Source organism: Castor canadensis, chromosome 9, assembly GCF_047511655.1.
Source record: "Castor canadensis chromosome 9, mCasCan1.hap1v2, whole genome shotgun sequence".
In the NCBI taxonomy this organism is placed as follows: Eukaryota; Metazoa; Chordata; class Mammalia; order Rodentia; family Castoridae; genus Castor; species Castor canadensis.
Window position 1 is genome coordinate 154,972,974 of NC_133394.1, and position 21,907 is coordinate 154,994,880.

General features: G+C 47.7%; 1 protein-coding gene across 10 annotated transcripts in view; it reads left to right on the forward strand.

The window, feature by feature from the left end:
- Gak (cyclin G associated kinase) overlaps window positions 1-21,907 on the forward strand; it is a 50,289-nt gene that overhangs the window by 525 nt on the left and 27,857 nt on the right. For 5 of the 10 annotated variants that reach the window (XM_020175455.2, XM_074042789.1, XM_020175456.2 and 2 more), the window contains exons 2-9: window positions 3,856-3,917; window positions 4,687-4,746; window positions 5,595-5,709; window positions 9,660-9,802; window positions 13,698-13,823; window positions 17,630-17,719; window positions 19,843-19,978; window positions 20,324-20,436. In XM_020175455.2, the coding sequence (XP_020031044.1) occupies window positions 3,856-3,917; window positions 4,687-4,746; window positions 5,595-5,709; window positions 9,660-9,802; window positions 13,698-13,823; window positions 17,630-17,719; window positions 19,843-19,978; window positions 20,324-20,436 (845 nt within the window). Of the gene's footprint in view, window positions 1-3,855; window positions 3,918-4,686; window positions 4,832-5,594; window positions 5,710-9,659; window positions 9,803-13,697; window positions 13,824-17,629; window positions 17,720-19,842; window positions 19,979-20,323; window positions 20,437-21,907 lie in introns of those variants that run through there. The other 5 variants (XM_020175459.2, XM_020175462.2, XM_074042791.1 and 2 more) reach the window with 5 other exon arrangements.

Here is a 21,907-nt window from a genome sequence, read left to right on the forward strand (position 1 = left end):
GTCACCGGTGGGGGTGCAAGGCAGGGTCGGAAGAGTCACCACTAGGGGAGTGGGCTGTGGGTCACTGCAGGGCCTGGCTAGGGAGGTTGAGCCGGGGGACTGTGGGTCAGGGCCTCTGGAGGTGACTGCTGAAGTCGGGTAGGTCTGAATTGAGCATTTCCTTTCTGGAGTCAGGCTGTATATGGAGATTTGGGACTGGAGAAACCTCTTTGGTCTGGGGCAGAGGCTGTGGTAATGGGTTGGGGAAGCCAAAAGAGAGGGCCCAAAAGACTGAAGGCTGGAGTCAGGAGATGAGCAGTGCCACTGGGGAAGGTGGAAGGGCATAAACCATGGCTCTTTGTATGGCAACCAGGGCTGCTGTGCACCAGGAGAACTGGACCCGGCCTTGCGAAGCAGGGCTAGTGCTCCTGAGTTCTGGGGAGCTCCTCAGTTTTTGGGTGCACGTGGCATTGAGACAGTGGTGGTTCTGCCCTACTTGGTGAGGTAGAGGGTAAGACGGTGCTGGGTCCCCTAGTCCTGGGACCCAGCACATCTTTGTATATGTGATCTCTTCTAAAGTTATAGGAAGCAGAGCCAGTAGTTGTGACCCATATAGTCCCTTGCAGGATGGTCATGACCATCACCCAAGTGTCTGGTTTTTTTTTTTTTGAGACAGGGTCTTGTCTCAGGCTCGTCTGGAACTTGCAATCCTGCCTCAACCTCTTGAGTGCTGGAATTACAGGTGTGCATCATCCATCATACTTGACCAGCCATATGTCTCGAAGTCAGTCTTCTGTCAGTTTTGTTGCTTCCTGAACCTCACACAGGAGTGACCAACAGGCATGTGTAAAGTTCCAGTCTCTTCTAGGCTTTCTTACCCTTTCTCCAGTTGTGTCCAGGGGTGTATTGGTAAATGGTTGCATTTTGCTGACTCAGACAGGAAGAGTGGAGCCCTGACTAAAATCAGTGGTAGCTCTCAGAGCTGGAGGGTCAGCATCTCAAGGTGGCCTCTTGTGGTCACCAGCATCCTTATGTCTTTATTCTGGAGGGGCTGAGGGGACATTTTAGCTATAGTATTATCACACTTTCTCCATATAAACATGTTTTGGATGTTACTTGGTGAGAAAACCTCTCAGAGGTGAGGCCAATACCTCTGCTAACATTCCAAATTATGATATTCTTCATGTCTGCTAGAACAATACAAGGACAAAGGTTCTACAGATTAATTCATTTATTCTGAAAATACCAGGCAATTTATCTTCCTTTTCCAAGAAATTTGTAGTGCATAGGACTTGGTTTTTTGCTCTTGTGGAACATAAAATAAGACATACTCAATGGCTGTAGGTCAGGTAGTATGGGTGGGGCAGTACAACAAATAGTGTGAGGAATTCGATGGGTAGCTGGGAAGGCCTCTGGGAAGGGCCAACAGGAGAAAGCCGCACCCTCCTAGGGCAGGGCCAAGGCCAGGAGGCCATCGCTGGTGGGAGGTGGTCCTGGTTGGTAAGAGAGGCAGGTTCATGTAAAGCAGGAAGCTTGCACAGGCCACGCAGCACCCGGGTGAAGAACGAGGAAGTGTGGGCAGCTCTGTGATGAGGAACTTGTTCCTTTTGCTCCTGGGCCAGCCAGGAGATAAAAATAACCAGCACAATTGTGAGCCGCAGATTTCCTCCTTTTAGACTTAATGGGTTGTTTGCAGCCTCTTTCTGAACTGAAGCAGGGTAAGAAGCCTGTTGTGTTTTACATAAATGTATTTAAATGAGTTTCCTGGACAGCAGCTTTGGATCATAGGGGTTCAGCTGTCTCATATGATGACTGTGAGAAAGGCTCATAACCCAAAACCCTTGGTTGTAGGTGTTTACATCTTCAGAATTCTTCAGGTTTTAAAAAAATAATTCAGGACATAAACTGTATATCAGAGGATACTTCCAGAGGGCTTAGGAAATTATTCTATAGTCAAATACATTGACACATGTGTAATTGAATGAATAAATGTTCTCACTGTAGGTTCAAGTCTGCAAATTGCCCTTATCAGTCCATGACAGGTTTTGTCACAAATGAGTTTATGATTGACCAGGTTTTGCTGTTAAATGTTTTTTTATGAATCTCGAGTATGAAGTGGGTTTGTTGGGCAGAACTTTGGAGCCATATAGCTTTCTAATTTTACCAGAATTTCTTCTAAGTTTTCATTGTTTTTAGAAAGCAGATTATTGGGAGTATCAAGAGTGTCAGAGGTGCCTAGTTTAGATGTATTCTAGATCCCTCTTGGTGTTTTCACTCTGGTCTTGTGTGCTGCTGCTTCTGAGACTGGTCACTACTGCTGAGGCATGCGTGGCCAGGATGGGTGACTTGAGCTATCCGTGGACTTGTGGCTAGTGACTTGTAAATGGGAAGAAAATGAAGACAATGAAATTATGGTGCTTGTGTACCTGTAGGCTTGTGTGCTGGCTAGGTGTCACATGCAGCTTCAGCCAGCCAGTCCTCCTGTGCCATGCATAGACCCATAACTTCTGTTTAGAGCTTGTGCTTGCTTGGATTTGGATTTTCTAGTAGATGTTCTTTACTAAATAGGTGATTTGCAAAACCTGATTAGTGGCTGTTTTCATTGTCTCATCAGTATATTTAAAGGAGCATAAATTCTTTATTTGATGTAGTTCATTTATCTTTTGTGTGTGGGTGTGTGTGTGTGTGTGTGTGGTGTTGGGGTTTGAACACGGTCTCACATTTGCTAGGCAGGTGCTCTATACTTGAGCCACTCCACCATCCCTTTTTTGTGTTGGGTGTTTTTGAGAAAGGGTCTCACGAACTCTTTGCCTGTGCTGGCCTCAAACCCCGATCTTCTTGATCTTTGCCTCCTGAATAGCTTGGATTACAGGTGTGAGCCACTGGTGCCCAGCTGCCTGGTTTTTTAATGGCTCATGCTTCTCTGCTTATATGTAAGGAATTGGCTCAACTCTGTAGAAATGCAGTTGGCTTTTGTATCTTGTTTTCAGAACCTGTAGCCTTCCTAAATTGTTTTAATTGCAGTAGTTTTTTTCCTGAGATTTCAACAGATTTTCTACATAGAAGATCATGTTATCAGCAAATAAAAGCATCCTTATTTCTTCCTTTTGTTTCCTTTCCTTGTCCAATTGCACTGGCTGGAGCCTCCGGTACAATATTGAGTATCAGTGACATGAACACTTACCCATTGGCCTTGCTCCTGATCCCAGTTCCCCGCTAGGTACAAGACTGCTGTTGGTCCTTTATCAGGTTGAGGAAGTCTCTTTGCATTTCTGGTTTGCTGACAATTTCAGATTTCATGATGTGATTTTCTACTTGTAAGAAACTAAAAAAACATTAAGCAAATTAAACCTAAAATCTATAGAATTAATTGATTTTCAGATGTTAAACCAACTCTATTTGGTCATGGTGTATTACCCCTGTTATAAATTACTGGGTTTGATTGACATTATATTACAGTTAAGAGTTTATTAAGAGCTCTCAGGTCCATCTTCATGAGTGATACTGGTTTGTACTTTTTCTTTGGCTATTGGGACAGTGATGTCCATTTTCCTACTCTAGGCATTAGCAGTTTGTCCTCTTCACATTGGTCTTTCTCTGGGTTTGATCAACCTATCCAGAATTGATCAGTCTGACTTTTTCCACAGTACTGGCTTTTGCAGGTTGCCTCTGTTTTTTCCCCTTCATTGATCCCTAGCTTTTCCTTTCCATCTCTGAAGCAGAATATGTAAAAGGCTGTGGTATATAAATTGGGTTGCAGCTTTTTGTGGAAGGCAAATTATTGGCCATAGCCACAGTCTGGTTTGTATTTTACCTAGTAAAGGTATTTTTCAGTCTAAGTCCTAGCACCAAATGACAAGTGTTTTTAATTTTCAGGAGGGTTTGCATTTGTATATGAAGCTCAAGATCTGGGAAGTGGCAGAGAATATGCATTAAAGGTAATAAAGTATAATATTTATGTTGCTTAATGTGGGTTTCTGTGTATTATAAAGACATCTTGGGATGTTTTCAGAAGTGGGTCCCTGACATTTAGTCTGCATTGGTGCTTTCTCAAGGCTCACCTTTAAGCCCATTACTCCAGCTTGGTTTGAGGACTCCCATGGGACATGCCTGTCCTACACAGGTTGCTAGTCAGCCTTGGAAGGAGGAGTGAGCATGACTTCACCATGGCTGGCAGCCTTTCTGCTCAATATGCCAAAAATAATGGGCCAGGAATATAAAGAGTTCACTCATGTGGAATACATGTTCATGGAATCTCTGAAAATAGGGTCTTGGTGATTTGGTGGGAGGGAGGTCTCTAGGACTGGGTGCCTGGTGGGGTGGCCCTGCTTTTGTCCTGAGAGACAGCAGCAGGTACAGCAGCTATGCCATGCCAGGTTCCCAGGTGGTTCTGCTTTGGCATAGGCCCCAAGTTGGGCTGGTTTTAGAGATTCACAGTGTATGCCCATGTCTGCTGAGCATCTCCTCTATCTCCTTGTCTTTCTTATTTTATTTTTACTTTTATCCTTGGCTCATAAAGGTCATTCAAAGGTCTTAAGTTTCTGTCAGGTCATATGTTCAAATGCAGTTAACAGGTTGCACTTCCTTAGACACCATGTCCCTTAGTCACTGTGCCTTTATTCTGCAGGGTGTTTGTCTGAGATAAGGTGATATATAAAGCAGAAGGTAAACAATCTTCAATCTTTTTTGTGTGCTTTTCCCTGACAGAGGTTACTATCCAATGAAGAGGAAAAGAACAGAGCCATCATTCAGGAAGTTTGCTTCTTGGTATCCTTTTCCCAGGACTGAGAGTCAGCGCCGGCTCTTAGGGAGACACTGGCCTGTGTCAGGCTATGACCCCGGATGCCAGGAGGTTTCTGTGATGTTCTGTTTAATGTGCTAAATTTGACCTTTTGCTTTTATCACACTTCCTGTAGACCATTTCTAGTGAAAAGGAGTTTTCTTCCCTGTTTTTACTCCCAGGGTCATAGTAAAAGTCAGACGTGTTGGAGCTAATTCTTTCTGCCTTTGAGGTCTTCATGCCAAGCAAATGGAGCAGTTGCCATAGGGAGAACCTGACCCTACCCCTCTGATGGCCTGGAGCAGGGCTACATAGATGGCCACAGTACTAGCAGGCCTTGATGTGGCTTCTTATCAGCCATCCTGCTTGCCCTCTTCACTCTGCACCTATAGTAGATTACAAGGCTTTTCTTGCTTGTTCTCCTTTTCTCTGCGTGTCCTCCCTGAGTTGGGGGATGGGGCTTGCCTTTAATGTTGATGGAATGTTCTTCCCTTTCTCTCCAAGCTTTGCCCACTCTGAGGATCTGCTGGACTCCTGAGCCATGGGTAGAGTAGACACAGGGTCATTCCTCATAGCCTTCCTGCTGCGGAGCCCCTGAACGCCTCTGCCCGTCACTGCCTGACTTGCTCACTTCTGCTGTCTTCGCTAACTTCCTCCCACACACTTCACCTTTTCCTTATCCCCACCTGCCCCTCACTTATCTTTCTGCTCAGACATGCTGAGATAGAAGGCAGTTCAGGTATCACGAATGGTGTCTATGTGGTATTTACGTTTATTTTAAGTGCAGACCTGTGGACATGTTTCTACTTATTCTCCTTTAACAAGACACCTGCAGAAAAAACTTTCTGGCCACCCCAACATTGTCCAGTTCTGTTCTGCAGCATCTATAGGAAAAGAGGAATCGGATACTGGGCAGGCTGAGTTCCTCCTGCTCACAGAGCTCTGTAAAGGTAAAATGCCTTTGGAGTCTAAATTGTTGCTTTCTGACATGGTCAAACAATTGTAAAATATCTCCAGACTCTTCTCAAAGCACTTTGGTCTTAACTGAAAGAATGAGCCAACCATCTAGTAGTCTTTTAGTCATCTGAACTATGTGTTCTTCACTGGGCTTAGCCTCAGAGGGAACAGACTCTTGTTAACATCTTTTTCCCAAGACAGGATAGGCTGGCATGCAGTAGACTCTCAGTGAGTGTATATGATCAGGGAAGGAGGAACACAGTCACACCCCTCATGGCTTTGCATTGTGTTCTCAGGTAGTCAGAAATAGTGCGTCATTAGGAGAGGAGAGTTGGAGCTTTTAGCAGGCATGAGACCTCATCAAAGTCAGGCCCAAGAAAGTGGCAAGAAGACTCTTGATCTGTTGGCAGGGCAGAGAGAGGCTGGTGGACTGAGGAGCACTGTACAGGCAGAGTGGCTACAGGTGATGTGTATGGCAAGGACCCCAGCTGTGTTGAGCCCCAGGCTCCACCACAGTGCTCTGCTCCTGAGTTTCTGCCAAGTGTTGTGTCCTCCCCAGTGTTCTTCTCCTTCACAGGGATGCTTGTGGCAAGGGAATGCTTTCCTGAGCAACATGGCCATGACACAAATGGCTGCTTATGTCCACCTGTCCATGGGTTTGGGGAGAGAAGAGACCAAGAGAGGAGCAGGAGCAACAAGGGAGACTGAGGCCCATGGAAGGAAGCCCAGCAACGTGAAGGCTGCCTCCTGCCATCCCAGCCTTCCTTAGTGCCCATGAGAAAAACTGCTATGATGACCAAAGTGGACATAGACCAATAGTGGACAGATGAGTGCAAAATGGTGTGTTTAGCTGATAGGGAGAGGCATAAGGTGTGTGTGTAGAAATAGCAGCTGCTGGTGAGCCTGTGTGTCCCTGTGCCAAGTGGTGAGGGTGGGGGTCTGTGTAGCTCAGGTGTGGGCCCTTCGTGGGCAGAAGCAGAAGCTGCATGTGGGTGCAGTCAGAAGTCCAAGGCTGCAGCTTGGACAGGGCCTCCCCTTCAGCTGTGCCCCTTCCTGCCCTTGCTCATCTGTCTGTAGGCCCCATCCATCCCTGTCACTCACACTCAGTGGCCAGGCCTGCACCACCTGCAAGGTCCCTGTGGTGCCTGTGGCTGTGGTTTCTGCTGCAGGATCGGAGGAGAGGAGGCTATGGGGTTAGGAGCACCAGTGCTGAGAACATGCTGTCAGGTGACAGCTGCAGACTTGATTCCTCACGTTGTTTTGTGTGCTTTTCAACTTTGTATTAAAGTTACTGGAAACTTAAAAGATTTCTGTAGGCTCACCAATCTGTAACATCTTCTCATAGTTGCTTTGTCTCCCTCCCATGTTCTTGCTGAGCCTTTTAGAGACAAGTGGCAGACATCAAGACCAGAAATTCTTGTTTGTACTTAACTACCCAAGAGCAGGAGCCTTTTCCATTGTAACTGCGTCCTTCATGACTTGATGTGGTTGTCACATACAGTGTGTGTTCAGCTGTCTCCAGTTGTCCCCAGAATGTCTTCATAACACCTTCCCCCTACTCCAGGTTCTGTCATGTTTCTGTGTTACAGTTAGTCGTGAGGCCTCCCAGGTCACTTTCTGTTCCTCATGATCCTCATTTTCTCAGTAAGCGCTTCATTTTTTGGGTGGTCTGTGGTGTTCCAGAAACCAAGTCTGAGGGTTCTGGGCTCTCCCATCCCTTTATAGTCTAAGAAGGTCCAGCACTGGGGCTGAGGACTCCTCCAGCTCAGGCTTTTACCCCAGCTTCTTTCACCAGTGCTTCTTGTAACTGTTACTTCAATTACAAAAAGATACACACTCAGTGAAATTGGGTTTTGCTACGTTTTACTTTCCCTTTCTAAAAATTTACTGTATCATAGCTGGGCATGGTGGTAACGCTTGTAATCCCAGCACTCAGGAAGCTGAGGCAGAAGGATCAAATGTTTGAGGCCAGTCTGGGCTATGGGGCCCTGTCTCAATAACCACCCCCGACACACACTGTCACACACACACAATTTTACTGTATCAAGCATCTGTTTGTGGCAGTAGTGCCATTCCCTCATCCCCATATCCAAGACCCCCCTCCAGGAGATGCCTGAGAGGAAGGGCAGTGCCAGGCCATATCCACAAGTACTGTGGCACTGCAACAGTCCAATAATCAGGGTGGTCACAGGCAGTGACAAAGACTGCACATGTACCATGATGATGGGTATCACTGTTTACTACCTCTCTTCTTCATTGCTAGGGACATCAGAAAGTTTTTTGTATGGCTCAAGTCTTGGTAGTTGAAAATCCTGGTTTTGGAAATTTGAGCAGGATTCATGTGTTCGAGAACTGTGGTTACCAGGTTCTCAGTGCTTTCTGAGGTGGAGTTGAGGAGGAGTTGGCAAGAATGGGCTCAGGTGCTGTCCCTGTGCTGGATGGTAGAAAACAGAGGAGTCCAGCTACTGCCTAGCTCCACTCTCCTGTGGATGCCAAGTGTCCTTCTGGTGATTCAAAGTTTTATCACCATAAGAAGTGACCAGTGCTCATGCTGTGAAGAGTGCTGCCCAGGAATCACCTGTCTATGAGGCCAGAGCGAATGCTGAGGCACTTGTGGATATGCATCACTGTGCTGGCCAGGGCTTGGCTAGTGTGGGGCACAGTTGCCAGACTATGCAGCGACCAGTGTAGGGCCCATAAAAGGAGGCCTTGAGGTCAGTCTCCCAGGATGGGCTGTGACCTCTTCTGTCAGTGGGTCTTCTCTGATTCCCCCATAGGAAGTCCACAGTTCCACCCTTGCAATGGATGGGCTGTAAGTCTTTGAGCAGCTTACTCTCTCCACCTATGGAGAGGTGAAGGGAGAGTTATTTAGCTGTTCTTGCTCTGTCATACGTGGAGTTTTTATTTAAAAAAAGATCTCTTGGCCAGGCATGGGGGTACATGCCTATAATTCCAGCACCTAGGAGGCCAAGTCAGGAGGATCACAAAGTTTTTTTTCATTTTGAATCTGGTGATTCAAAGTTTTATCACCATAAGGTGAGCAGAGTGTCCCGGGCTGCTCTGCAGAGAGTGGAGTGCATGGGCTCAGGGCTGAGAAGAGGGTGGGTTCTCAGACCAGATGGGCATGGAGTGAAGAAGACCCAGGGACAACACTGGGCTTGGGGCTCTGGCTGGAATACAGAAGAACAAGGTGAATGAAAATAGGGCTGGTTGAGTTTGAGCAGCCTGTGGAGGATGCATAGGAGTGTGTGTGGCAGCCACCAGCATCTCCAGCCCCAAACAAACTCTAGGTCCTGAGCTGTACACTTGGCCAGAGCCTTCGAGCCCCACTTGGATTTGTCTTTCTAGCCAGGGCAGAGAGCTGGGTGGTGCCATTCACCAGAAGCCTGCAGGAGCCACACATTTTCACAGTACAGATTCAGGGCTGTGTGTGCAGTACTGAAAACGTCATATTGATGGATAAGCAGCATTTGCCATCTGAGGAGAGTTAATGATTACTTCACTAGAGATACTGGCAATGCTTATACTTTGGTGATTTCTGTAGGAAGGTACCACTATGCATGTGCCTGGCTCTGTAGTCATCCTCTTGGTGGCACTGGGGCATTTGTGTCCTCACTCCAGCCTCCATCCATCTGCTGTGGTGTGTCACTTTGTGACCTGCTTGCTTTTGCCTCTTGTGCTGTCTCTGGGCTGCTTCGTGCCAGTTCCTCCTGGGGTACCCATCCTACTCCTGCCTTGGGGGCAGCCCATATCCAGGGTCGCAGGGATTCCCCATGTACTTATAGTTTCTTGCAGCAGCTGAAGGGATGGCCAGGAGTGGCACTAACTAGGTGCCCACCCTAACTATGGCCACAGAAAAGCCTGCATGCCCGGGCAGTCAAGCAGAGACCTTGAGCCCATCATCAAGGAGCCCCAGGTGATTAAATTCAATTGTCTTTTTTAGGACAGCTGGTGGAGTTTCTAAAGAGAGTTGAATCTAAAGGCCCTCTGTCATGTGACACCGTTCTGAAGATCTTTTACCAGACATGCAGAGCAGTGCAGCACATGCACAAGCAGAAGCCGCCCATCATCCACAGAGACCTCAAGGTACCAACTGTGGTTGCAAGTGCTCACTGCATCCCTCGCATACTGCTCCCCTGGCTTGGAGCAGACCATTAGCAAGTGAGACTTTGTGGCCACCTCACTTGTTGGTCTCTCAGGCACCCCTCACTGCTTGGCTGAGCGCTGCACTCCCCTACTCTCCCTCGTCTCCCACATGGGCACAGTCCCTGCTTGGCTCCTGTCCTGTCATGCCAGGCTCTCAGGTCCCTGTGTTGGCAAGTGTGGTTGTAGTCTTTTCCTCATGGAGACGTGGGCTTCCTGGAGTGATCTTGACCTTGGTGCGAGCATTGCCTTTGTGGAAGGGCTGTGTTCCATGTTGCTTCTCAGGGCTTCTGCTATTCAACTCCATCTGTAGATGGTGTGGTTGTCTCCCCTGGTCCAGCTGAGGATGGCGCCTGCCTATTCCACAGGCCTCATGGTTGGAATTGCCCTGTGTGATTTTTGCCAGCCTGATCAGGGGTTATAATCATAAGTGTTGTGATTTCACCTTGTTCTGGTTATTAGTGAAGTTGAATATTGTTATGTTTATAATCAGCAGTGCCTTATTCTTTAGTTGACTTCCTTTTTGATTTTGCCTTTTTTCTGTTTTTTAGTGACTTGTCTGTTTGAATCATTGTAACTCCTGACATATACTTGCAAGAGTCTCTTTAAGTTTGTATGTGTTGCAGGGGTCTTCTCCTGGTTTTGCTTAGTTTTCACTCATAAGACTTGTAAGAATCGTCTGACATCAATAAAACATCCTTGCCCTGTCTCCTCCTCACCTGAGATTGTTTTTGCTGAAGAATTTTAAAGCATTTTACTCTCAGACACTTTTGTGCTCATCTCTGAGGGAATTGGGACTTTTTTTTCTTTTTTTCAGCACTGGGGCTTGAACTCAGGGCCTCATGCTTGCTGGGCAGGTGCTCTACCACTTGAGCCACTCCACCAACCCTGGGGTGTTTCTTATATAACCATAGTATTGTTTGTTGCCTACTAAAGCAAACATAATCCCTGAGTGTCCACCTGAGGCCTGTCTGTTGTTGACCTTCCTCGGTATTCCCTAAAGTGTGGGAGCTCCTCCTAAAACCTTGGGCCTCAAACATCTCCACCCTGTGCTTTAAGGCTCCTCAGTTCCCCTGGGTGACTACTCTGTGCTGATGTTGGCATTTCCTGCATTGGATTTTACTCATTTTGAAGACTGTGGGATGGGGCAATGTTCCTTTCTCCATCTGGATGCCCTTGGCACCCACACCTTGCATAGGTGTCTGCCAATAGACAGGCTGGCTCACCTCCTCTCCCAGTGATCTGGCCTTAATGTGTGTGGGAGATTCCTGTGTACCCCCAGAGTGATAGCCCTGAGACTGCCACTCTTTCTCCTCTGACCTGTTACATGCCAGCTCATCCAGTCCCAGATTTTGGATGCAGTGGGCTAGGTTCTGTTTGCTGCCTTTCACTAGGAGTTATGGATGTTGAACCATAGGGAGCCTGGCCTCCCATTTGTCCCCCAAACTCAGAGGGGCATAGAAAACCAGGGTTTAAGGTGACTAGTTGTACAGATGCCCTGTCTCAGAAACAACTCCTGGAACTCACCCCATGAGAGGCCCTTCTTTTTTTCCTTCCCCTTCTTCATCCTGCCCTTCTCTCCCTTCCCTTCTCATCCTCCTTTCTTTCCTTCCTTCCAACCATTCTATCTAGCACTCATGGTTGCTTTCAATAGAATTGTTTTTCAAGGTTCTGAGACCACCTAAATTTCCAGAAACCTTGTTGCTTGAGTCCCTACTCTGATGTAAGAAGTGAAGCTTTCCTGAGACTGGACCTGCAGAGCTTCATGCCATGGTCCTGCTCTTTGCCCCCAGTGGCTCCTCAGCGGTCACTGTGTGGCTGTTGGGCTTTCCTGCAGCATCAGGAATCTTCTGGTTTACATCTTCAGAATGTGGTGGATTGTTGTGTGTGTGTTTTAAGGATAGTTAGTGGAAGGTCAGTTTGAACTTGGCATGGATTTAGCATCCCTTGTCTCCCCAGTAAGGTGTCCTTGCTACTCCATGGCAATGTCTATGTCCCCTCACTGCAGGAGCCCCACTTTGCTAAGGCCCCACCTGGGCTGCCTTCCTCTAATCACTGCCCACTGTAACATAGACATAGGAATGTGCAAGTGCACACACAGTACCTCCTATTTACCATGTCTTTCCACTGAGGCGACAGCCACCTGGCTTTCAGTGACTGTGTGTTGTGCTCCTCAGGGCAGTGTTTTCTCTGCTGTGGGTATCGTGAACAGAGTGTGCCTGCCTTCTTTTGCTCAGTGTTAGGATGTTGAAATTCACCTGCCTTGTGCATAGCTCCACCTTGTAGTACTCTATCTTACACTGTTTCTTTTTGCTCAGATGGCACGTTGGGTTTTACTTCCCTTGTTTTTTGCCTGGTGCCCTGCCTGCTGGCCGGTGGAGAGGTGTCCCCTGAAGTTGGAAGGAGTGTGTATTTAAATATGAATGTTCCAGCAGCACATGGGTTCCACATGCACCGCCCTTTGTCACTTTGTGGCATGCCATAGGCTAGGCAAGTCTTGTGGGTGGGTGTGGTTTGTGCATTTTCCTTCTGCAAATGACAATTTGATTAGAATTAATTGTGACTGCCTAGCCAAGTTGACAGACTTTTCAGGAGAAAGCCAGACTTTAGGAATGTTGGCTGTCCAACATTGGACACCTCCATTGGGACATCCCACTCTGTTGGAGGGTACGAGTGTACAGATATTTAAGATACTGAAATGGGATGGGTGGGTGCCAGAAAACTGTGCTCGAGAATTGGAATTTCATGTGTCATGGAATGTTAGTCTTTGATTTTTTTTCTTCCTCCAATCATTTAAAAATGTAAAAACCCATCTAGGCATGGTGGCTCACACCTATAATCTCAGCTACTTGGGAGGTAGTGATTGGAAGTATCTCTTTTAAGGCTGGCCCCAACAAAAAGTTAGCAAGACCTGTAAAAAAAATAAATTGATTAAAAAGCTCAGCTTCATGACATACACCTCTCATCCCAACTATGTAGGGAAGCAGTACAAGGAGCCCTGGTAAAAACGCTCTCAAAAACCAAAGCAAAAAGGACTGGAGGCATGACTCAAGCAGAGAGTGCCTGCCTAGCAAGCATGAGGCCCTAAGTTCAAATTGCCAAAAAACAAAAAAAGTAACTAAAAACCATTCCTGACTTGTGGTGGCTAGAGTTGGCTCTGGGTCCTAAGTTGCTGCCCCTGCCTTGGCCATGTGTCAGGTTCCTCAGCTTCACTAACATTGTACCTCTTGTTAGGGGCCTGATATAGTTTCCTATTTACTACTTTGGATTTAAAAATTTATCTCCATTTATGTTTTTCTACACAGGAAGTCGTTTGTCCATCTTTTGTTGGATTTATTCCTCTGGTCTTGACACATTTAGTAGTTATAAACGGCATAGTACAAATTCTTTCATCTTCTGACTTTTCTGATGATTCATTATGTCTCATGTTTGGTTCATGATTTTTAACTTTAAAAAATTTCTATGACTTATACATTTAATATAAATGTGCATCTATTTGCTTCTGAGCAGATGTTGCATGTCTCCTCTTTGAGGAAGTCCACTTTGCTGACTTCTGTGTGAAAGCCCTCCTCCTTCTCAGGGGCTGCCATGACCAAGGCCTTCTCTAGGCCTAGGCAGCCTTGTGCTGCTGCAGTATGTGGATGGGCTGCACCTTCACAGTTGGGGTGCCTCAGTCTTTCAAGTCTTCAGGGTGGCCCTTGGTGGCCAGCAGCCTCACCTAGATGCAGAAGGATACCTTATAAGACTCTCCTGTCTCTTGCGCTCCTGTGTGTTTTTGCTGAGATCAGGCTGTGTCTGCACCCTAAGTTCATAAGGACTATCTTCTGAAACTTTGCAGGTTGAGAACTTGTTGCTTAGTAACCAGGGGACCATTAAGCTGTGTGACTTTGGCAGTGCCACGACCATTTCACATTACCCGGACTACAGCTGGAGTGCTCAGAAGCGAGCGATGGTGGAGGAAGAGGTGAGATGTTGTACTGGAGCCTGCCCTCTGGGGAAGTCTCTGCTCAGTCCCTTTCCTTTTTCCTCACGCTCTTTTTATTTCTTGTGAATCTTTTTTTAATTTTTGGTGGTACTGGGGTTTGAACTCAGGTCTCACACTTGCTAGGTAGGTAGGTGCTCTACTACTTGAGCCACTCTGCCAGCCCTCCCTATGATTCTTTGGGCACATGCATTAAGTGTGTCCCTGTCATTCAGACTCCGAACAGACTCCCTGGTGCTGCATGGGGTGGGAGGGGGTTTGTCTTGCTCCAGGCTGCCCTTTACTGCTTTGTGGAAGGTTCTTTTCATCTTGTCCTCTTCAGGTCAAACCTGACTTGATTTGTTTACTCCTGGGATTTATCTTTTTGTCAAAAAGCGTACATAATATAAATTTTACCATCATAATCATTTTAAATACACAATTCAGTAGCATTAAGCACATTCACAGTGTTGTGCAGCCATCACCACCATTGTTAATCCAAATATGGCAAATTTTTTAAAGGAATCATTTAGAAACATACTTTTCTGGGAAACTCAGTGGTTCTGTCCAGGAGGCTCCTGTTCCTGCAGGAGGATGGACTGCACCCTCACATTGTGTGCACCATTCTGCAGTAGCTTATACTTCATAGAGGGTTTACGTGAATTGTACAAACAAAACAGTACAGAGCAGAGGAACAGCCATAGGCCCTGGGGCAGAGAGGTCCCAGGTGCAAAGGTACACAGAAGATGGATGAAGGAGATACTCCTGCTGTCAAGGAGGGGACAGCATTTCTGTCCTGCCCCGCTGCCAGGCAAGGCTGCTTCAAGGCCAGGTTGACTTTCATAGGGAGGATGTGCCTGCTTCCAGTGCAGTGGCCACGTGAGAAGAGGTACAGTGCCGTGGAGTGCTGCCTGTGATTGACACTTGTATTTATTCCTTAACATGAAACAGGCCTTATTGAAGGCCAAGTTTCTGGGCTCTTTGGGGCATCTGTTATCACATCAGAGCTGTGTTTCTTGGATCATCTGTAAACCTGTGGGTCTTGTCCTTTGCAAAGGGCTACCCAGAGCACCACTTGTGGGGTGCCCAACATGGTTGACTGAGCTTAAAGACCAAGGAAGAGGCTGGGCAGAGCTCAGAAAGGAGGCCCTGCTGTAGCTGGACATTATCCCATCTTGCTCCCCAGTAAGAACAATTCTTTTCAGTGGGCTCACAGTGTTGTCAGCCTTCACTACTCCAGACAGATACCATTTGGGGCCATGTTCACCTGAATCGTCCAGTTAGGCATCTCTATTCAGTCATCTTTCCCCAAGTTTTGCTAACCTGGAGGTGCTTAGATTCAGCCCCACATCCCTTGAGTCCTGCCCACCTGCAGTGTGGTGAGCCCTCCTCACCCCTCCTGGCTCCTGACACCCTGTAGTCTGCTACAGTCATGACATGCCTCTTGAATTGTCAGTGCTCTGCACATCACTGAACCAGAGCTATGGGTGCCATTCTTCCTATGCTCATGATTCACTGTGCCCTCAATTATTTTGGTGCATAAATGTCCCAAGTTGGTCTCATGGGGCTTCTGGGGTTTTTGTTTTGTTTTATTGTACATTTCCCATTTGCTAAGGTTTGATGTGTTTTGTTTCCCCAAAATTCATGCTGGAGTTTAATCCTCACAATGAAGTATTCAGTGGGTGTAGAAATGGGATCTTGGGGAGGTGATTAGGATTAGATGAGGTCATCAGAGTGGAGCCTCCATGATTGAAACCTAGTGGCTTTATGATAACCAGGAGAGACCAGAAGACATACATATACACACGCATACTCCCTGTGCCCCTGCACCAGGGCCACTGCCAACAAAAAGGCTGTCACCAGATATGGGCCCTCAACCCTGAACCAGAATCATGAGCCAAAGTAAGCCTCCTTTGTTTATAGCTTTCCCAGCCTGTGGTATTGTGTTATTAGCAATAGAAAACAGGCTAATATGTCATCATTTTGGAGCACTTGCTTTTTGGAAGACAGGATGTTCTGGGAAATCAGGTATCTAACTTGCCCTGGCTCTGAGATTGGCCGCCTTTGGGAAACTCTGCCACCAGACCTGGGGAATGGCATAGTCTGGGGATAGGTGTGTTTAGCCCTGCTGGAGCTGTGTCCCTCCAAGCCCTTTGAGAAGATGTACTTACCTATGCAGTGCACATAGGTGTGCAGGTATTCATTCTTGGAACAGCAACCACTGGTCTACACGGTACCTCCAGCCCAGCATGTTCCAGAGGGCTCTTGCCCTCGACCCTTCCTCCTCAATGAGAGCTGTGTTACTAGCACTCCTGCTGCAGCACGAGCAGCCTCAGAATTGCATGTTCATGGCATGCTAGGGGTTCAGGGTGGATGTGAAGTTCTTCCTCTGCACCCAAGGCTGGGTGTGCTGCCAGACACAGTGTCCATAAGTTGCTAGAATTGTTTTCTCCTTCCATGTGGTTGTTACATAATGGAAATGTATCTGGGTTTTCTTCTTTATTAACATTATTTTCCACAGCAGTTGCCGTATGCCACTTCCCCTCAAGCTTCCAGGCCTCATTTGTGTTTCCTTTGTTAGCCTTTTTCTGCAGAGATGAGCATGTCCTGCTTTCCTCCCTCCCCCATCTGCTTTCTGTTCACTCCTACCCTGTGGTGCTCTTTCTGTTTTGACTTGTTTTCCACTTTCTGTTCTCTATGAAATGGGTCTGCCTTGGTTCAGTTGGTTTCCATAGCTGCGTCCTTCCCTCTGTTCACCTTGGTCTAAGTACATGTTGCCCCCGCTTTTCTCAGCAGGTTGTAGGCACTTTCAGAATCACCACATGCAGTGCACCCTTGTGGTGCAGATAAGCCTTCATGGTGGATTCCTGAGAGTAGGGTTTACGGATTGAAGGGTCAGTGCCACAAAGTGGAGGCAAGTGAAGTTTTTTAATGGAAGTGCGTCACACATATGGCCGCGCAGTTATAACTGTGCAGCTTGGTGTCACCTCTTTACTAGATGCAGAAGGGCCTGGGCTTCCCTGTCTTACCTGATGGCCCCTCTGCCAGTTGAGCCCCAGCCCCTTGCCCACTCCTCATCCAGTCTCTCTGTCTCCTGGAGTCATAGAGTCTTGCATGTGAGCCCTGGTTGGATTTGCATCTCACATAGAACCCTGTCTGTGACTGACTGTTTTGCCATCCTTGGGGGAGACCTCTTGAATCACAGTCCATCCTACTTTTCATTCATTCACCTCTCCTACTCTAAGAAATCACTGCTTGTCTGAAGCCTGACTATTGAGATGTATTGGTTACTTTTCCTGTTTGAATCTGTGGTCTTGGGGTTGGTGTGTTTGCTTTGTTGTGTGTTATGTGGGTCTCAGTTTTAAGACCTGAGCAACCAGTAAATCTGGTTATTCTGTTGCAGATGCTGTGTCCCCACTAGAATTCATCTAGAAGCTACTCTCAGTAGTGCTTTCTTTCACCCACTTAGATAATGCCATCACACGAGCTGGCCTACATGTACATCTTATAGTAGGTGTCTTGTGTTGCATATTACACATCTCCTCTGAGCAAACAAAATGGGCAGTAGGCAATACCTTGGATACTTTTTTTAGAGCTAGGTGGCCATGAAAGATTATCCCCATAAGGTAAACTGCAGTGCAGCAGTACGTGGGCACTTGAGTGACCTGAGGTTCTTCTGGGGCATATCAGCCCTGTGAGATGATAGGGTACTGCTAGCCTGTGGTAGAGTTTGGAAAGTTGCAGGGCATCTGTGCAAAACAAAAATGCTGCTTATGTGTAACTTGATCTCGAAACATTTGTATTTTCAGATCACGAGGAATACTACACCCATGTACAGAACACCAGAAATTGTAGACCTGTATTCTAACTTCCCCATCGGCGAGAAGCAGGATATCTGGGTAAGGCCTGAGTGCCTCCCCTGGTGGTGCCCAGGCAGGAGACCCAGGGCCTGTGCATAGAGGACTCCCACCCCATCTGTCCTGGACCCTCATGTCCTCTCAACCCCCTTTTCCCCTACTCTTTCTATTTTCCTTCTCCTTCTCCTTCCCCTTCCACTTCCCTTCCCCTTTCCCTTTCCTTTCTTCATTTTGTGATGTATCACTGGTGAATGCTTATAGCTGAGGTGAATTGACAGTGCAGTTGGGGTATCAGTGTGACTCTGAGTCTGCACAGATGGCATGTGGCAGCAAAATCTCCCCCTCCTCAATTTGATATCTGTCCTGACCTCTGTCCCTGTCGCTGAGCTGCAGGGCCAGGGGTGTCTCTGCTGTGGCTGATCAAGGTCCAGGGGCTTCACTTTTCTACACAATCATGTCCCCATTAATCGAGGTCAGCTGCTCTGCTCTCGATTAATGGTGGTTGATACCACCAGGTCAACACAAAAGACCTGCGTGACCTCAGGAGTAGTCAGTTCTGCAGAGGATGCCCCTGGAGTATCATTAGTCCAAGTCAGAGCTGACTCTGTCTGCCGGAGACAGTGTCAGTCCCCACAGGGTGAGGCTCTGTTCCCACCTGCCCCCCTCAGTTGCCATTTACAGCCCCAGGTGGTTTTTCCTGTCCTAACTGACTGGCCATGTACCAGGCTTTCCACAAACGCCTCCTGGAGTTTGATTTGTTTGATTAGCTTACTAGAGCAGCTCACAGAACTTTTGATACACTTACTACTTTCACCAGTTTGTTATAAATGGTATTACAAAGGGTACAAATGAAGAGATGTGTAGGGCAAGGGGTGGAGCTTCATGTCCCACCCAGTACACCACCCTCCAAGATCCTCCACCTGCTGAGCTGTCTAGATGCTCTCCTGAACCCTGTTCCTTTGGTTTCTGTGAAGGCTTTGTACACAGGCATGATTGATTACACCACTGGCCATAGGAGATCAGATCAACCTTCACCTCTTCTCCCCTTCCCAGAAGTTGAAGGATAGGGCCGAATGCCCCAGCCCTCTTATCCTGCCTTGGTCTTTCTGGTGACCAGCCCCACCCTGAAGTTACTTAGGGTGGCCAGCCATGAGTCATTTTCTTACCATAGAAAACATTACTTTGAGCATTCTAAGGATTTTAGGGGTTGTATGCCAGGAAACAGAATAAGACTGTGTGTCACAGTATCACCTGCCCGCCCCCCCCCCCGCCCCCGTCCATTGTGCAGCTCTTCCAGGTGAACCCTGTCTACTCTGTGCTTCTGTGCCCTCCTTGATGTGATGAAAGCCACTAGCATCCTCTAAGGACAGGGACAGTGACTACTAACTCTACATTAATTCCTGCCCCAATCCACTGTGTCAAGGATCTGCCCACTGGAGGTTTATAAGGGGTTTGTTCTGACCCCACTGTGGGCATATATCTTCATGTTGGGTTTAGGTAGAAACCCATTGTGTTTGGAAAGATGGGAACCCTTACTGTGTCTTTGTTAGCTTCTCACGTCTTGGTCCACTTGAGAGTGGCCCCTAGTATGTATCAGCCATGGGAACACAGCTAGTGTGCTTCATCACAGGATCTGTGTGTACAAAATCCTGGTGCCTCAGTAGCCCCCAGTTCCTTTCTGTCCATGTAGTTGGGTTTGATGGGTAGAATGAACCTTAGGAAGAGGTAGGTTCTATGGGAATCCTCAGCTGTTTTTGTGCCCTTCTTGCTGCTCATTCTGTAGCTGGGAGTGGGATGGAGCTGGTCCTTGGTATTCACTGTGCCCTTACGTGGTGAGGTCCTCATGGCCCCCACCAGCCATAGAGGTGATGCTTGAGTAGGAACCCTGTAACTTTGAAGGGAGCCTTTTGATCTGAAAATAACTGCTGCCGCCTAGACATCTCTTTGTTTTGGACAAGGTGGGGAGTGCTGTCACTGGCTTACTAGCAAGGTTGTCATTTGTAAGGGTGTGACTCCAAAGGCACCTGATTGATGCCCCTCAAGGGTCCTTAAGGAATGGGTTGCTCTTTTGTGCCCAGCTCTTAGCTGGTGCCTTTTTTCCCTGAAGCCCTGACTCAACCTTTGTTCCCCTCCAGACGCCCACTCAGCCTCTGCTCTCCCTGTAGGCCCTGGGCTGTATCTTGTACCTGCTGTGTTTCCAGCAGCATCCTTTTGAGGATGGAGCAAAACTTCGGATAGTCAATGGGAAGTACTCAATTCCTGTGAATGATACTCGGTACACAGTCTTCCACGACCTCATTCGTAAGTTCCTGTTGAAAGTTTGCTCAATGCAGGGACTTGGGGAGATGAGCCTCCCTGTAGGGCCCTGGGCTTGCTCACTGGCCATATTGCCCCCAGCTCCTTCCTTCATTGCTCTTCTGACAGCATCCTGGTAGCAGCTCTTTCATAGAGGGCCCTGCCTGCTCACCCTTTGGTGAGCAGCTTATGATGCTCTGAATGGCCATTTCATATCACCTTGTTCAGTTTTGTCAGCACTGTGTGTAAAGTGAGTGGCCTCTGCGTTTGATAGCTGTGCAAGAGCAGGTAGTGCCTGGGCCCAGGCTTAGGTAACATCAATTTAGTGCACTCTGGTGTGTTCTGATGTAGGTGCCATGCTGAAGGTCAACCCTGAAGAACGGCTGTCTGTTGCTGAGGTAGTGCGCCAGCTGCAGGAGATTGCAGCAGCCAGGAATGTGAACCCCAAGGCTCCCATCACAGAGGTAAGGGTGTCATGCAGTTCTGGTCACATCTGGACATCTGGTGTTGCATATCTGTGTTCTCAGTGTTATTCTGAGGGTCCCCTGTATCACAGACTCTCAAAGGCTCATGGCAGTCACATAAGTTAGAGCTTGCTGCAGCCCAGGCCAACCCAACCAAGGAGCCTCCCTGGGTCCTGGCTCAGGGGGTCTTATGGTCCAGATGAGCCGCAATGATTACTCTATCACATATCTAGTAGTTCTTACCTGGGTTCAGGTAGTGTGTGAGTTACTTTCTACATCATAGTTTCTGGGGTCAGACATCCAGGCATGACTTCACAGTCTCTTGGCTGCATTCATCTCCACGCTTTACCCACGGGTCTGGCACACACTGCTGCTGGTGGTTCTTTGCCTGGCAGGCAGTTGAGTTGAGACCCCCCACACTATATGTTTGGGGAAAGCAGGCAGGCCAGGAATGCACAAGGACCCTTTAGTAGCCATGAGGCTGGCCCACACCCTTGCTTGGGGCATGGGCAGATTTCTGGTACCTCTGAGAGCCTCCCTACTCTCTGTATAGCATAGGGCTCAGGCCAGATTCTGCTGCCCTCCCCTCTGTCCCTGCCTCTTTCTCCCTGCCAAGGTGAGTCCCTTCCTGGATCACTGCAGAGATAGGAACATTGGTGTCTGTTTTGTCTGCTTTCTGGTTGTTGGAGTTATTTACTCCCCTGTAGCTAGAAGCAGAACTTCCCAGCAACCATTGACTTGGGGCTAGTTATGAGGTAGCACAGTCTTCTGCTGAGAGGTCAGTATAGGACATGGAGTCTGGACCCTCAGAGAGGTTGTGGGTGAAAGGGTCAAGTGTGTGATACCTTTGGGGAAATGGGCTGATGCCCCCATTCAGGGGCATCAGGAGGGGACCTCGAAGCTAGGAGAAGGATGTACTTTAAGGTGTCAGGTGCTCTGAAGTTGCTAGATGAGTGGCTTGGGTGCATTCTGATCCTAGTGATTGTAGCACCTGTTTAACCCCTTTTGGGGACCAGCCGACTCTACCACACAGCACTGTGCCATGGGGCTGAGCTCACAGCAAAATGCATTCTTGGTCTGAGGAGCTGGCAGAGGCATCTACCCTAACACCAGAACACCAGGTACTCACACTCTGGGCTGCATGCATAGTATATCTGCTCAAGGTGGTCCAGTGGATCATGGAAAAACGGAAGAGAAAAAGGAGCAGAACTAAAACCTACAAACTTAAAGCATTGGACATGTGGTAATAGGACCAGAGTGTAGGTGTGCAGCTGGCAGCTGTTTCCTGAGTGTCAGTTCAGAATTGTGAGTGGAAGTTTTATCTGTGAAGTGTTCTCTGCCCTTTACCTATACTCCTAAAAACATCTTCCCTTGAATGTTACAGCAAATCAGATAGAGCATGGATAGACTGACCTGTCTGCTGGCCAGGGTTCAAAAACTTAAAGTACTGGTGTCCATGGCAGGTGCAAAC